Source organism: Mytilus galloprovincialis, chromosome 7 (assembly GCF_965363235.1).
Source record: "Mytilus galloprovincialis chromosome 7, xbMytGall1.hap1.1, whole genome shotgun sequence".
In the NCBI taxonomy this organism is placed as follows: domain Eukaryota; kingdom Metazoa; phylum Mollusca; class Bivalvia; order Mytilida; family Mytilidae; genus Mytilus; species Mytilus galloprovincialis.
The window spans coordinates 29,482,874-29,501,033 of NC_134844.1; the positions used below are offsets into that span (position 1 = coordinate 29,482,874).

At 32.4% G+C, this 18,160-nt stretch overlaps 1 protein-coding gene across 1 annotated transcript in view; it reads right to left on the reverse strand.

Annotated features, from left to right (window-relative positions):
• The window catches only part of LOC143082728 (RNA-binding protein RO60-like), a 33,316-nt gene extending 16,948 nt beyond the window's left edge, over positions 1–16,368 (reverse strand). Inside the window, exons 1-2 of the mRNA XM_076258558.1 lie at positions 16,213–16,368; positions 10,606–10,859 (exon numbers count right to left, since the gene is read on the reverse strand). Of these exons, the coding sequence (XP_076114673.1) occupies positions 10,606–10,781 (176 nt within the window). The 5' untranslated portion in view covers positions 10,782–10,859; positions 16,213–16,368. The remainder of the gene's footprint in view (positions 1–10,605; positions 10,860–16,212) is intronic.
• Between the last annotated feature and the right edge of the window lie 1,792 nt (positions 16,369–18,160).

Consider the following 18,160-nt stretch of genomic DNA (forward strand, 5'->3'; position numbering starts at 1 on the left):
TGAATTTCCTTCTTCATTAGTGAATGAAATGTTTATGAAAAAATGGATTTTGTCTTTGGATTTTATCTTGATATTATATTTAGGCATATACTTTAATTTTTTTTTTAATTCATGCTCGTCTCTAGATCTGCAAGTGTTGATCGGGAATAAGCACGTGTTACATTATGATCCAATCGCAGCTTAGCGCCCAAAATTGATGACTAAGTTGAATGATTTTCTTCTAGATTTGCTGCTTATTTGGACGTGTATTACATGAACACTTTTTTGTTTATAGGATCAATCGTGTTTTGGTGAGTTGATAGGGATTTTATCTTTTGAAAAGATTTGATTTTTATTTACTTATTTCCTGTCTTATTTTTATTGAAATATACACGTCAGTATCATAATTTCTTTACTTTCAGCATTGTCCAAAATACTATTCATATCCATATATTGAAGAAAACATTTATTGACCGAATATTTTGCTTCATAAAGGGGGCGGTATGTTCTATTTTGAGAATATTAACTATTTACTTTTCAACGCCATCCCCCAATTTTTTTTGTTTAAATTAGCACTACATGTATTTACGGTATTCGGAAAATTAGGAATCGTGCAAAACATTAATTTGTCATCTGCTTGACCATAATAATTTTTTTCTCATAAAATTTGGGATCAAAATATCTTTTTTAGGAGATAGCCATCCCCCACCCCCTTTTTGAAGTTAAATGTCTAATCCCTTAGTGTACTGATATGAATAGTATTTTACTGGAAATGTTTGAAAAAAGAAATTGATGCTAACGTAAATATTTTGTTCAATAAAAATACAGGAAACAAGTCGGTGAACCAAAAAGTTCAAATCTAATTGAAAGTTAAAGTGCCCATGAACTCACTGATCATGCACGAGTGATTCTATTCATAAAAAGTGTCCGTGTAACAACTAAAAAGAGTCCGTGTATCATCTAAAAAGAGTCCGTGTAACACCCGTTAATGTACTGTTTTTCTATAGCTCTGCGGGGGGCAAAGTCGTACAATTCTAATTAATGCATTTTCGGACTGATAAGGTGAACAAATTAAAGTACAATAATCTGTAAAGACAATATGTTGGTGTACTCTTATTGACCTTTTACTATCTCTGCTATGACTAGATTTATACGATGTGTGTATTCACGGTTCTGAGGCAATACTCGTAGATGGCTTGTTTAAAGGTAAATTGTTATTTGCACTTCGGTATTTAACCACGCCTCTAGGGCACACCTTGCCAGGTGTGACTGTCTATTCGGATCAGTGGATTATAAAACAAGCGAGCATTTAATACACACATTAAAAATACAGGTGACAAATAAAAATAGATCGCCGTGGAATTATTTAATTATATTTGGTGCTATTATTTATTTGAATTCAAATAAATTAATTTACTAAGAAATGAACAGTTTTCGGTTAAAGACGGGAAACTTAATTCATGTGTCAGAATAAAATGATATACACCTCTTGTCCTTGATTTAAGTCTGATAAAAAAGGGGAACTTAGAAATTAGAAATAGCTTTACCAAATCATTTTGATTGTCTTTATTAGGCAAAAAAAGGTACGAGAACACTTACATTTAGACTTTTGAAACCCATGTATTAATTAATATCTGAAACTATCTGAAGATAACTCTACCGAAGCGGAATATAATTGTACGAATAAAGAAAAAAAAATGTTTTTAAATCTTTGTACATTTATGATTAATTATTGTTATCTATTGTTCATTTAATTATACTTAATTAGTACCTTAAATATGTCTACCGCTCGGCATTAAATCTTGGTGTGGTAGGAAGGGATTATTACATATAGATTATATTATTTGGATGAGGATTTGAGCTAGCCTATAAAAACACATTAATTAGTTAACATACATTCGAGACCAAAGGATATTAACTTTGCTAATTCAATTAACTTTTACTCACATATATTTCTCTCATGATTTGTGCGTGCTTGTTTCTATAGGACAGTGTAATATTGTCCCAAAATTAATCATTAAATCGTAACTAAAAATGTCTTGTTCGGAGGTTGATAGTAAAAAAAAAAGAGGTTGATAGTACTAACAGTGGTTCCAGTCCGGTCAAGAGAAGCAGATTTTGACGAGTATGGTCAATTTGGGTACGCACTAGAGCCAGAGTATACCGAAGAAGAGCTCCATAAAATGGAAGCTGCAGGAAGTTCCCGAAATCAAGATATCCTTAGCAACCCTCGCCAGTTTAACACAGCCGGATTGGTGTTCGTGTACTAAATGCATAGTTATTGACGGAATGTCTTTGTTGCCCCGAATTTACTCTCTTTCATGGTAATTTTGAATTGGGTGAATGAATTTGTGACAATATCGATTTCAGAACAGTTTGTCTGAACCCGGTTGTTCTTGAAACAAGCTGTATAAGTTTTCCGAGGTACAAGCGCCATAGAGGGAGAGCTCCAGACGTACTAACTCACAGCCATGTTCACATTTAGTTGAATTATATATACAATATACTTTTAATTTTGTTCACTGTTGAAGGCCATACCGTGACTTATATAGCTGCTTAAGTCCACTTCATTTGGATAAGTGTCTCCCAAGTAAACAAACCACAACTTCTTATTTAATCAAATGACTTATCTTTTTGCGAAAGTTTGGTATGCAAAAGTGCAAAGTTATAAATGGGTGTCTTGCAATATCGAAGTGATAATCTATTTGTCAGATCTCTTATATCTTTTGACGAAATCAAACCATCATGGTATATTCTGCATTTGTATAGACCGAAGTGTACTAAATGATATTCATATTATACATGTTAAATGAATGAACAAATATTAAACCTATCTTTTTATTGTTTTCCGCCCATGTCTGCTCATCGCCAGAAATAAAGTTTGTCGCACGAAAAAATGGTATTAATTCCAGAGTCAAAATTTAAAGAACTTATTTTCCATGTTTTCTGGTATTGTACGAAAGAGAATTGACCTAACAAAAGAATTGCCATCTTAGGCTGTTAGTAACACATGTAGAGCAGTGGGTCGTTGTTAGACATATAAATCTTAGAAAGTGTATCATCTGTTAAATTTGCAGGTCACTGAAAGGGGAAGTCCCATACGGAAGTAGGTGTTGAGGATGATTTTTTTTATCCAGTGACACATATTACATGCGTATTCTTGAACGTTTGATACATCATTTACTCTCAAATTGCAAAAACGAAAACTTCCAATTGTATTTATAGTATTTGTATTTTTATCCATCTGATGAGTTAACTAAAGCCTTTTTCAACTGATTTGTATAGTTCGTTCTTCCTCTTCTTCTTCTTCTTTTGGTATACAATAGTCTATCGAATTCGTTGATTACATACTGTTGGCATACGTGGACTAGTCTATTTACAAAACTTTTACCCTAATTTACACAAAATGTATGTTTCTTTCTTATGTTCAATGTATACATGTATATAATTTAAATTGCGCTATAGTTCCGTAACTCTCTATCCAGGCGTATAAACGAATCGTCGGCAAATGCGTATCTTTTTAAAATCAATATTTCTGGTATGTTCCAATCTGTCCTTTACTATTGACAACGAGTTTATATTACATTTTCCTAAATTAACCCTTGGAAAAAATATGTAAATAGATTTTTATTTCTTCAAATCTTTTTTTTATGTATTATTTATATTTTTATAAATAATATTCTTTACACCAGAAATGTTATTTATAAACAAGCGTATGAGTTAAGTAATGACTAGTATATTATATCACTTTCGGACACGCAAGACAGAGATGTATATTATAAACCTGATAGTTCAAAATGGAAAGTTATAAGTTATAAGTTATCGGCCGTGTACACCGATCAATACCTACAGAAGTGAAACGATGCATGAACTTGCAAGCCCGACAGGAAATCGCTTGAATACCTGGACATGTCACCTCACACCCCTCACAATACCTTTGGGAGTAACACCTTAAGCCATGCTGGTGATCAGATGAGGGAAGATCCGAATTTATTTGAATAAAGTTTATTACTTTAAAGAATTATGAACGAATTACATTTCCGAAAATTTTTTCACGGAACACTTATTTATGATTTGAACTTTGACTTTTTAATTAATTCCAATATTAACAGTTTAAAAATAACAGACTATGGTTATTTAAAAAAAAAATAAGAACATTTTCCGTATCAAGTTAGTTAGTCAGATTAAACAACCGTACGATTGACAAGATATCGACACGCAATTACGACTACATCGGTTACTGTAGTTTTGGTCCTTTGTGGTTTATAGACATATCGTGATTTTTGATCGTAGAAGATGACAAAATGGCGGAACGCAGAGAATTGATACTCAAAATTTAAAATCGATGGTGATCTCTTATCTAGCGGAATAAAACTTTAATATCTATAAATTTGAGAATTTTTATACAGAATGGACATAATATCAATTTTTAATTTTTTTGCGAAGTTTCCCTTTTTAAGCATATCAAAGAACCCCAAAAAATCAATTTTTGTTGAAATCAAACAAAAAGTTTAACATTGGAGTGGACCCTTTTGACCTCAAATGTAAACATGGTAAACCTATTTGATGATGGGCCCAAAAATCAAAAAAACAAATACATTTTTAAATTCAGCATATCAACATGATCAAAGAACATGAAGAATCCCATACATTCAATTTTTGTTGAAAATAAACAAAGTTTAATTTTAGACCCTTATTTGGACCAACTTGAAAACTGGGTCCATTATCAAAAATTTAAATATATTTTAAGATTCAGCATATCAAACATGTCAAAGACTCGCAAGACTTATCCAATCTCCAAAATCTAAATACATGGTTATATTTTATTTATAAATATAGCATATCAAAGAACCCCAAAAATTCAATTTTTGTTGAAATCAAACAAAGTATAATTATGGACCCTTTGGACCTAAATGTAGACCAATTTGAAAACAGGACCAAAATACAAAAAACTTTATGGTTAGATTCAGCATATCAAAGAACCTCAATAATTCAAATTTTGATGAAATTAATCAAAAATTAATTTGGACCCTTCGGACCTCAATGTGGACCCATTTATAAACGGGGTCAAAAATCCAAAAACTTAATACACTGTTAAATTCAGCATATTAAAGAATCCTTATAATTCAAGAATAAACCCCCATTGAAATTGGTCAAGAAATAAGCAATATATAGAAAAAAGTATTGTTTTTGGCCCATAATTCCTAAATCATTTGTAAATAATAGTGAGAGCTATGACCCCCACAATCTATCCCAACCTTCCTTTTTTGATATGGAACCTTATGGTACAATTTCAGAAAGATCCATACATTTACACACAAGTTATTGTCTGGAAACTAGAAAAATGCTTATTTTGGCCCCTAACTCCTGAACAGTTGGAACCATAACCCCCAAAATCAATTCCAACCTTCTTTTAGTGGTTATAAACCTTGTATTAAAAAAAATATAGATTTTTATTTACTTTTAAACTAAAGATGGCCCCTATTTTTGAAATTTTTACTCTTTGAGTATGTTTGTTTTGTTCATGCATCGTTGACAATGTAATGGAATTTGATGCGACTGTCATACAAGTGAGAGGTTTAGCTAGCTATAAAACCAGATTCAATCCACCATTTTCTACAATAAAAAATGCCTGTACCAAGTCAGGAATATGACAGTTGTTATCCATTCGTTTGATGTGTTTGGACTTTTGATTTTGCCTTTTGATTTTGGATTTTCCTTTTTGAATTTTCCTCGGAGTTCAGTATTTTTGTGTTTTTACTTTTTTCTAAAAGACTTCCTAAGTATACATTTATTTACTGTTGCTGAGGGAGATATGAAAATTTGTTCATCAAAGAAGATTTATATTTCATGAGGGCTGCACGTAATGTCATACTGTGAGGTCTGGATCTACCATTGTCTACAGAGGGGAATATGATGTTCAGAGGGGAATATGATTCTCAGAGGTGAATATGAAGTTTTGTTCGAGTCGTCACGTGTGGTAGTTTCAACCAATTAAATATTAAGTATTATATATAGAGAGGGGTGTTCACTTTCGCCATAACTTTCCATGTTTTCTGCCATTTATGTTCAGGACTTTATGTTTTTGAAGTATACTGATATTTCTACATGAAGATAACATTGAAATAAAAATATTCTTAGCTTGAAAATGTGTTTCTTTAAAAAAAAATCATCTGAAAAGTTATTAAAGGCTATTTGAAATTTCGTGATATTCGCCGTTGTTACAAATCTATTTAAAACGAAACCAGATGCTCTGCAGGGCGCAGAGGTTGAACCCTGAACAGTTGGGGCAAGTATGGACACAACATTCAAGCTGGATTCAGCTCTAAATTTGGATTGTGATTAAATAGTTGAAACAGCATAGGTTTCTGACACAGAATGAATGTCTAATGAACTTAAAATATTTTTTTTGCCTTTGAGCAATTCACTATGCTGTTGAATATTAATCCTCTCAAAAAAATGTCCGAAGAAAATTTCTTTTTATTTATGAAATCTGAAATGAGAAAAATTTAACCCCCCCCCCACATTTTTTTTCACATCCCCCTTTCCCTTTTTCCAAAACTTTGCAACAATAACTACTCATTTAAATACATCATAAAATATTAAAATGTAAAATAAAGTGCTTGTTATCACTGAATGGTAAAGATTGTTTTAATTTATCAGTTGGTAGTAAAAGTGAATATATATATATATATACATTGTATATTGTATAAATCAATGATTTAAGTTGATTCAACTACTATTCTGGACAAAGAAAGATAACTCCAATTGAAAATTTCTTTCTATTGCACAATATTGTGCAATTAGATATTTCTTGCTATTGCGCAATACTGTGCAATTGAAAATGTCTTGCTATTGCACAATACTTAATATAATTTTGGATCCTGATTTGAACCAACTTGAAAACTGGGCCAATAATCAAAAATCTAAGAACATGTTTAGATTCAGCATATCAAAAAAGCCCAAGAATTCAATTTTTGTTAAAATCAAACTTAGTTTAATTTTGGACCCTTTGAACTTTAATGTAGACCAATTTGAAAACAGGACCAAAAATTAAGAATCTACATACACAGTTAGATTTGGCACATCAAAGAACCCGAATTATTCAATTTTTGATGAATGAAACAAAATCTAATTTTGGACCCCGATTTGGACCAACTTGAAAACTGGGCCAATAATCAAAAATCTAAGTACATTTTTAGATTCAGCTTATCAAAGAACCCCAAGGATTCAATTTTTGTTAAAATCAAACTAAGTTTAATTTTGCACCCTTTGGACCTAAAATGTAAATTAACCAATTTGAAAACGGGACCAAAAATTAAGAATCTACATACACAGTTAGATTCGGCATATCAAAGAACCCCAATTATTCAATTTTTGATGAAATCAAACAAATTTTGGACCAACTTATTCCTAAACTGTTGGGACCAAAACTCCCAAAATCAAACACAACCTTCCTTTTATGGTCATAAACCTTGTGTTTAAATTTCATAGATTTCTATTTACTTACAAATGTATACTAAAGTTATTGTGCGAAAACCAAGAATAATGCTTATTTGGGCCCTTTTTGGCCCCTTAGATTCCTAAACTGTTGGAACCAAAACTCCCAAAATCAACCCCAACCTTCCTTTTGTGGTCATAAACCTTGTGTCAAAATTTCATAGATTTCTATTCACTTAAACTTAAACGTTATAGTGCGAAAACCAAGAAAATGCTTATTTGGGCTCTTTTTGGCCCCTAATTCCTAAAATGTTGGGACCAAAACTCCCAAAATCAATCCCAACCTTCCTTTTGTGGTCATAAACCTTGTGTTAAAATTTCATAGATTTCTATTCACTTTTACTAAAGTTAGAGTGCGAAAACTAAAAGTATTCGGACGCCGACGACGACGCCAACGTGATACCAATATACAACCAAAAAATTTTCAATTTTTGCGGTCGTATAAAAACTGCAACTTTAACAATATTTATCAAATTAATTTCTTTATAGATAATAGATGAATAGCAAACATTTCTCATTTTCTAGGGTGTAATTAAAGAACTAAAATTTAGGGCAATCAGTCAAAGAATTTAATTACTAAGAAATAGTTCTTTGAACTTCATTTTTTCATTCAGGAAATTGACTGAAAATCTTTTGTTTGTTTTTCGGTCCTTTACAGTAAGTGCCGAAATTTTGTCTAAGTTTAAAAAATAATCATATTTTTTAAAATGATATATAATAACTTACCAGTATATTTCTACCATCCTTTAAAGTTTTTACACCTCAAAATCACAAAACAGCGAAATTGTGTACCTGGCTAATATGAGCGCCCCACTATGTATATATACATGTATATATACTATAATTTATTTCAGGAAATCATTTTTTAGACATGTTAGACATCAGGTCCCATGTACAAAAATAGAGAATCTAGTCCCAAAAACAGCATCAAATCATGAAATGAAGAAAAATGGGAAGGTATGTTATAGAAACATTACACCTGTTATATCATGGTTATAATAGTTTTGAATAGGCATTATACATCAGATTAACAATCAATCTATATCTATATTTATATTATTTACAAGTCTAAATAGAAACTATGATTGCGTTGGATAAAAACCTCAATTTTTATACATGTGCATGTAAAACATTATATGTACAGTCAGGGATATAACTCTATAGGGTTATTACAGGAAAATAATATTCATTTGTTATTGTGGACTAAAAAATCAAAGAACAGTGATAACATATGTATGTTACATGTTTCAAAGGGACAATATACATTATTAGTTTAGTTAAAAAGTATAAAAGTTCTATTGATATTACTTTTTTCTATATTTGTACAAAACTATTTAAAGAAATAACAGTTCATAGTTTGCCAATTTTGCATAGTACACCTACATGTTATTACAGAAAAAATGTGCCTGTAATAACTAAAGGGTGTTATCACAGCTTCTGTATATCACTTCAAAGCATTTGCTCAGACATATATCATGCTTAATTACAATGTAGTTTAATTTATTGTAAGAAATAATGACCAGAGCATGTAATGAGGTTCTGCGCAAGTTTCTCAGTAATTCCCGAGTGTCTTATATAATAAGTTACATTCTTTTAATAACTGAGCCTTGTTATCACAGCTAACTTTATCCCTTAATAGCCTCAAAAATGTATTAATTTAATTAAAAAATTAGTAGCATTTAGTTAAAGTCTCAAGAGCTCCCTAGAGCCCACTTTAAATGAAATAATTTTACAAATAACAAGCATATGTTATCACAGATTTAGAAAATTTAAGGAATAAAGAGTAGACAACTCATGAAAGTATCTGTAATAACACATGCAAGTTATTTTCTGGAATAACCCTATAGAGTTATATCTCTGACTGATGTAGAACTCTAAAGTGCGATGGTCATGCTAAAGTGTGATGGTCTACGCCAAAGTATGATGGTGTCTCACGCTAAAGTGCGATGGTATTTTGTTTGCTAATGCACGGTGGTATATGATGCTAAAATGCAATTGACCAATAGTATAGGTTTCAGGATTAAAATTTCAAAGTACATGGATTTTGAAAAATATTCTTTTTGCAAAAGCTATAAGCTAGTATATATAAAAGAACAGCCACGTACTAATGCCTAAAAAATATTTTAGGTGTCACAAATAACTGTACCGTATGTCCTGTTAAATGTTGTTTTTTTCACAATTTGGTCGTATTAAATATTTGGATAATTGGTTTAGCTTGCCGAACACACAGTCATGACAGTCTATCACTAATGTAACACCCCCCCCCCCCCTTTACAGTCGTCACTGTAAGTTACAAATAACTTATTTCACAGATGTTAATTTTCAATAAAATCGACATTACTTCATGTACTTTAATGGGACCCTTAGGTAGTCTGCAATGTAAACAATATTTAAATGTATCTGTTAGTTTCCAATAGAAGCAGGAAACAGGATAACTATGCGTATACTATTTTGTATCTATATATATAGAAATTTGGTCAACTGCAAGACACAAGCCCTTCTTCCAGCACCCGAAAATGAAAACTTTCATTTCAGTCAACAAAGCCCGGTTAGGTCATGGACATTCCGGTTTAAAAGTCGTTAATCAAATATATTCAAGTAATCTTTCTTCCGGCATTTACATTATTTTTTGGTTTGTATAAACTCTTGTTAACGTCATTATCTAACTACAATTTTACGTCTATACTTTCGCGGACCATCAGACTTTAGAGTATGTAGACATTATACTTTAGCGTAGACCATCGCACTTTAGCATGACCATCGTACTTTAGCGTCCCCATCGAACTTTAGAGGGGGTCTCATTGGGGGGTACCAATCCCGGATCCCCCTTACTAGGGGGATAGGAGGGGTCTTGATCCCGAAACGTGTCACGCTTACAAAATATCAGCAATCCCACGTCACGCTTAGACCCCAATGAGACCCACTTTAGAGTCCTACATAACTGCAACAGTTATGAAAAGGGAGTTAATCTATTTACCTGATTAAAATAACTTATAAATAAAAACAAAAGTCGAATAAATTAAAACCGATCAGATTGTAATTTCAACCAGGAACATATATGTTAGATATACTGTTCCCACTTTCAACACTTCACTATGCTACAGATATTTTTTGTAATGAGTTTACCTGTCTATTGCTTGGACTTCAGACCTGGAAAATTTTCTGTGTTGTGAATTCGCTTTGTAATACGCCAATTCAGTCCCAAGACACAGAAATCTTTTGAGCTTTTCAATATCTGAAACTTCAAAAACTGACTGAGAAAACGTGTCATCTTGTGGATGCATATAGGGGTCCACATCCATATCTCCACCTCTATATATATCCAAATATTAGCTTCCTCGTGAGACTGTCAATGGTCAATTACGACAACCCTTGTAAACCTGTGAAAACGAAAGTAAAATGTTAACTTCTATAGATATTTGGACCGATAAAATTTGCATACCGTGGCTTTTGAAGAAAAAAGATACACGATATAGATATATGTATATAAATTTGATTGTTTTTTTCTTAACTCTAAACTACACTATTTACGAAAGTATGGAAGTGGGAATGAGACAACTCGGCCCAAAGACAACTCGGACTAAATCTTTATTCTCCCAAACGGATGTTCCATACTATGTATAGTCAATTTTGTATTATAAACAATTCCACAATATCTATTTCTGTTGGAACAGTATTCTAATATATATATATTGTATGGATTAACTCTGAAATAAAGTATATGTCTTCCTCACAGTAAATATGTGCGTCTGCATGGGTGTTACAGAAAAGAAAAGTTCTATGGATGGACCGTCCTGACAAATGCGTCCCAATATAATAGACAACTTTCGAGTTCGATGCATTTCCGTCAAAAACTCTGGTTTTAGTGAACGTCATTTGTGCGTTTAGGGGCGTCGTCACTTCCATTCCAATGTTGAGCGAGTGGTTGGAAAACTATAATTCTATATTGTACGAATTATACGACAAATTGAATTCTCAAAATTGACGATCAGCATTGATGTCATTAGGGAATTGTCATTAAGTACCTACAGAACAATTTAACCATTATTTCTAGTTTATCCTGCAGGCCCAAGACCACAATTAATGACCCCGCTTTTCGTTGTCCACGAATATAGTTCCTTTTAATTAGAGTGTATTTTTCTTTAAATTTTTTTCTTTCCCTTCCTCACTCATTTCTTCAATTTTTTTTGGTGGAAATGAAAGAAGAGAGGTGAAATAAATTTTTGGATGTTGTATTTTAACTTATTTTGATTTGGAATGAGTGATTAGGCCAAGTGCAAAAAGGTAATATTTACAGTTTTCGGAACATCTCTTGACTTGTCAATAGGGGTATGGATGTGTATTGGCTAAATTTGTAAAAGTGATTGCTACAATCTTTCTGAATTTTGGATATATATTTGGATTAGGACTATACATTACACACACAAAAAATTGGACAAAAGTGCATGGTGCAATTTTTTTAATGATGCAAAAGGTTATAAAGAACTGATAGAGGAATTAATTGTGGTCTGTGGCCTAAGAGGTGCATTTCAGCAAATTTTGAATTTTTACTTTGGCATCTTCTCTGAATGATTTATTGGTATTAATTTGTCAAACTACATGAGAAGAAATGATTTTCACTTTCATTTGATAAAATTTTTTTGAAAAAGTCACTTTTCAGGTTAAATGCCCAAAATGTAGCTTTTTCACTTTTTTCAATATTTTTTCAAAAACAGCATGCTTAATTTGTCTCTGACAGGTTTTTTCTGATATCTATTTGTGTTTGTGGTATTTATTTCACTTGTTTAACTTATTTGTGAACTCTGAACACAAAAAAAAGTAGATAAAAACATAAAAAGAGTGCAAAATGGGCTGTTTTAATAGTCTAAGTCTAACGGTCAGTATATGCAGCAGGTGAAATGTGAAGTTCTATGCACTTAAAAGTTGTATTCCTAAACAGATTGCACTGAATCTATATAACAAACACTTATTACTGGTTGCTTAACCATTTCTGTTTCACAGATTACCTTTACTTTCTTCTTTTGGATAGCTAGTGGTTAAAATATTGGCCTTTTGAGGCTGAAATTTCATTCAGGTTTTAAACAGTAAAGTTAATAAACTTTGCATCAGACCATACTGTCTACATATATAGTTGAAAGTGACAGTCTTGTTACATCCAGGCTCCATGTTTTATCATATATAAGCACAGATTTAAGCAAAAAGAAGCATATCTCCATCTCCCATATCATTTATATGCTTTTTAATATGCAAATGTGGGGAACGGCCTAAATTGACAACCTGTTTTTTTAAGCATGACAATGCTAAAGACCATTTTATCCTTATGTGTTATGCTATTTGAAACTTATATTTCCATTAAAAGTACATTTATAACATGTTAAAGTTTTTTTGATACCTTAAAAATTTCAGAAAATTGTGGTAAGTGAAAAATATTACATTTTATATAAGGCCTCACTTTATTTGAAAACCTCTATTTTTTGGCACAGGCTCATATAAAATTAACTTCTGGCCATTTTTCATAAGTCTGATACATGAAGTATGCTTTCTGTTGCTTTAAATAGATGTTAACTTATACATAAAGACATTAAAAAGTGTTAGTTTTGGTATCTTTTGGTTTTTAGAAGCTCAAATTTGATAGTTGAAATTGTTCTAATTCAACGCCACAATTCAGCACCCAAAGTTCAGATATAAAAAATGCCACATTTTTTTTATTTGGTATCATATGGCTTTGAAACTTTGTAAACTGCTTTATAATATACTAAGCTTGAATCATGCCAAGTTTTATTAGAATTGGTCAAGTTTTAGGCCCCTAATAGGCCCAAGACCACAATTAATGACCCCGCTTTTCGTTGTCCACGAATATAGTTCCTTTTAATTAGAGTGTATTTTTCTTTAAATTTTTTTCTTTCCCTTCCTCACTCATTTCTTCAATTTTTTTTGGTGGAAATGAAAGAAGAGAGGTGAAATAAATTTTTGGATGTTGTATTTTAACTTATTTTGATTTGGAATGAGTGATTAGGCCAAGTGCAAAAAGGTAATATTTACAGTTTTCGGAACATCTCTTGACTTGTCAATAGGGGTATGGATGTGTATTGGCTAAATTTGTAAAAGTGATTGCTACAATCTTTCTGAATTTTGGATATATATTTGGATTAGGACTATACATTACACACACAAAAAATTGGACAAAAGTGCATGGTGCAATTTTTTTAATGATGCAAAAGGTTATAAAGAACTGATAGAGGAATTAATTGTGGTCTGTGGCCTGCACAATGACGATCACCAAGACGCTTGATGAACGTAAATAGTGCAGGGATACAGGCGACCCCCTCTATCTGGTAAATGACGTCATAAAGGCGCGTATAATTGACGAGTTTTTTTCCGGTGACGGATGAACTCGAAAGTGGTCTATTCATTTCCACCAATCTCGTATAAAACGATCAGACAATACAGCTCACTTCAATTATTACCTGTGGGGAAGTTCTCAAACCTGTTTCCCAACTTAGTTTATTTTGGCACCTTCTGGAGGAATGAAAAAAAGTGCACGGCAAAATCCTGGTAAGTTTTTATTTTTCTAAAACATAAAACATACTTAAAATTCATTTATCTAGGGCATGCTATGCCTTAAATTGATTTACAGATGCGCAGGTTTGTCTGTACTCAGAGTAACTTTTGAGGTGAAAATACGGCCATTTTATCCATAGGGTCCACATGAACCATAACTTGAGTGAATGCAGAGAGACTGTCGGAAGCTGGAGGGAGAGTACTCGGTGGAATTATTTCAAAAATTCATAATCTTAAGAATTTTGGAATAAAGACATTAGAAAAGCTGTTTACATCATGTGTCGTACCGATTTTAGACTATAACTCATCTGTCTGGGGTTTTCAGTAAAGACTCTGAATTTGTTAACTTGGTACAAATCAAAGCCATTCGTTAATTATATTACTTAGGTGTTCATAAATTCTCCCCGAAAGTTGCTACAAATGGTGATGTTGGATGGCTGCCATGTAAAGAAAGACACTGGTACAATATAATTAGACTATGGACAATGGAACAAGCTTATTCGAATGGACGATTCACGCTTATGTAAACAGGTTTTCAACTGGGACCTTGAACGGTTTTGAACAATTGGTCATCAGATATGAAACTTATTTTGTCACACATTGACTTGGAAAATTATTTCCACCAAAAACAAACTTGTGATATTTCTCTTGTAAAAGACAGACTTTTCATGTTGTGTTCGACTGAATGGGAAAACTCTTTTACAAACTTTCCGAAATTGCGGACATATAAAACATTCAAATCAGAATATAAATGTGAAACATATGTTGGACTGAACCTCACGCGTTCTGAACGTTCTATACTGGCACAATTTCATGAGATGCGGCATACTTCCTGGGCGGTTCGTCGGAGAAGCAGAAGCTGACCTCATTTGCATGACTCACGTGATGTTGAAAATGAACGCCACATCCTGATGGACTGTCTTTTACCGAGATCTAAGAAATCAACTTATATTGGATATAGAACACTCTTTTGAAGACATTTCTAAAGATGAACAATTTAAACTGCTTATCTGCAAATATCCTAGAAAAACTGCTAAATTTTATAACAATGCATTTAATAAAAGAAAAAAACTTTTTGTATAGGAACAATCAAACATGAATTCTAAATTTGTCCGCTGTTAAATGATTATTATTTTTTTTAATGTATAAATGTTTAAAGTGACTTATAGGTCCAAAGGGCCGGGTGTTGATACATGTAATTACAACTGCTTATTGAAATATTATATATTGTCATAAAACACATGTCACTATAATAAACAATTTGGTATTGGTATTGGTATATATATATATGTAAGAGGGTCAAACGGTCATTGTCGGCTACAACATCGTAAAATTGGTTGATGTTTTGACGTTCTTCGTCAAAATATCCTTATAGTGATTCGTCAGAAGTCTCAAATAATTGTATATATGTCTCTGGTTAAATTTATGAAAAAAATAACGTGATTCTTCAAAATCACTAGAGCATTTATCATTCACGATGACACGAGGTCCCACAATAGAGTGCACATATACATTAAATAAAAACTTGATAAAAATCATGTCAAGCTTCATGATCCTAGCTAAAAGCTGTAATTATAAGTATTGAATGCTTCTTTTTGTAACTTCATAGGGTTGTAAAAGAGTTGACCGTGCGCACATTTTTAGAATGAAGCGCGGAAGCGCTTCATATACAAAATGTATGTATACTTCGGTCAACGCTTTTACAACCCAAGGAAGTTACAAAAAGAAGCATTCAATTCTTAAGTCAAACAGCAACATTTCCAACATGAAGAATTAATACCTGTTGAAAATATTTAAATATGCAGAAATAACTTATTTTGTGTGAACCACATTTTTTATATTAAATCTGACACATAACGCAACTGTTCCTTCAGGGAACATATATCCTATTTTAACGAACAGACTTGGCAATCATACCACATCGGCTTCTTTTTAATATTTACATATATAGTATACGATAGACTAACCTATCGTGGTAACTATATTTTTTCAGTTTTCTGTATATAAAGGAATCGATTCGGCTACTTTTCCTTCGATAATAAGTATGACAGTCTTCAAATCTAACCAATTTGAAGTACTGTTCACAAAAAATTTAAACAAAATAATAATTTTGCATTTGATGTATAAAAAATAAACATAAGAATGAGTAGTAAGACTAGTTGAATAACCAACCTGCTATTCTTTTAGTTTGTCGAAATACTGGTCTCTAACTGTGATTATAAGTTGTACTAGGAGTAGATTGATTTCGCATGTTTCAATTATGACCATCATCTCTGTTTAATATATAATCGATGATCGAAGTTCGAATTTGACAACTGTCATAAACTAAACACCTGTATGAGAAGGAAAAAAAAAACCGCATAAGCATATTCACTGTGTCTAAACCACACCGGCAAAATTTGCTCGGACTCGATGGTATCTAACATCCGGCACAATGACGGAACACCAATAGACAAAAGAAAGGTAGGTTTCTCCTTATTTTTTTATTTTTTTTTATGATATCGAAGAATATATATACATATACAACTATTTTCTATTGTGAGATGCAATATTTTCTACAACAGTTCTATATTAATGGAGAAATAAGTCAAAATGCATGTCAAAATGACGAATTGAGTGAACCTTGCCTCGAAATTGTTTAATTTCTCGTTAAATTGTTCACATTGTACGGAAAGAAAGGTACGGGAAGATAGATATTGACACGGAGATTGCAAATTTAGTTATTATGAGCATCTCCATAATTGTATCTCTGTGTATGGAACGAAAGAAATGGGTCATGTCAAAATGGAACTGGCCGGTTTCGTCAATGTATACAACCCGGTTTCGTCATAGATTGCAAAATGCATAACCCGGTTTGGTCAAATAAAAAAAAAATCATAATCGCATTACATTATAAAAGAGGGACGAAAGATACCAAAGGGACAGTCAAACTCATAAATCTAAAACAAACTGACAACGCCATGGCTAAAAATAAAAAAGACAAGCAGAAAAACAATAGTACACACGACACAACATAGAAAATAAAGAATAAACAACACGAACCCCACCAAAAACTAGGGGTGATCTCAGGTGCTCCGGATTAATTGATTATTTAACTTCAGCGTTCAAAAGGAGTTTTGTGGGTCGTTGGAAAACAAGTTCGTTCACCGGACAACGGCTTATTATTTATATGAGTCTCAGATTCAAATAAATAATAAGCAAACACTTGAATTCCTACTCTTATAGGACACAAATATTTTAATTTACTTTGCATTCCAAAATTTTTTAACAGCATATTGAGATTAAAGCTCTCTAAATATGCGTTTTCTATATGAGTTCAGTGGCGGATCCAGAACTTTTCCTAAGGGGGGCCCGCTGACTGACCTAAGACGGGGCCCGCTCCAGTCATGCTTCAATGATTCCATATATAATCAACCAAATTCTTCCCACGAAAGGGGGGCCCGGGCCACCAGGGCCCCCCTGGATCCGCATATGGAGTTATGGGAAAATGTGTTGAACATGTTTAAACTTGAAATTAAAGTTTACGGTCTTAAAAATCGAAACACACAATTGATATGTGATTTTCTCGCACAAAAGCATGGACACCTTTATAAGTAATCTAATCATTCTATGTATGTAATCTTTTCTACAATCGTTAAGGGATAATTTTAACTATGATACAAGTTTTGGCACACATCGCGCATTTACTATACATGCTCTGTCATCGGACGAGTTAAGGTTTTTTCATCATTTTTTATTATTTGTACTTTTGTTGTACTGTTTGTATCAGCGACAACACTTTGACTCAGTCCATTCCCGAATCACACGCTTGTAATTCCATGGTTGTCTTTGGTTGCTTTATACCATATGCGTTTTGAACATAAAATAGGCAGGTAGTTTTCTTGTTTGAATTGTTTTACATTTATAATTTAGGGCCCTGTTATAGCTTGCTTTCATGTAGTTTGTGTGTTTTTCTCATTGTTTAAGGCATACGCTGACCTAAACTTGATTAATTCAGCATAATTTTTGTGTCTAAAAGAAAGTTGTCTCATTGTCAATGTTTATGGGATAAGTGGTTACCGTCACTTCTTCTTAATAAGACCTAGATATAAATGACGGTCATGTTTTGCAAACCAACTTT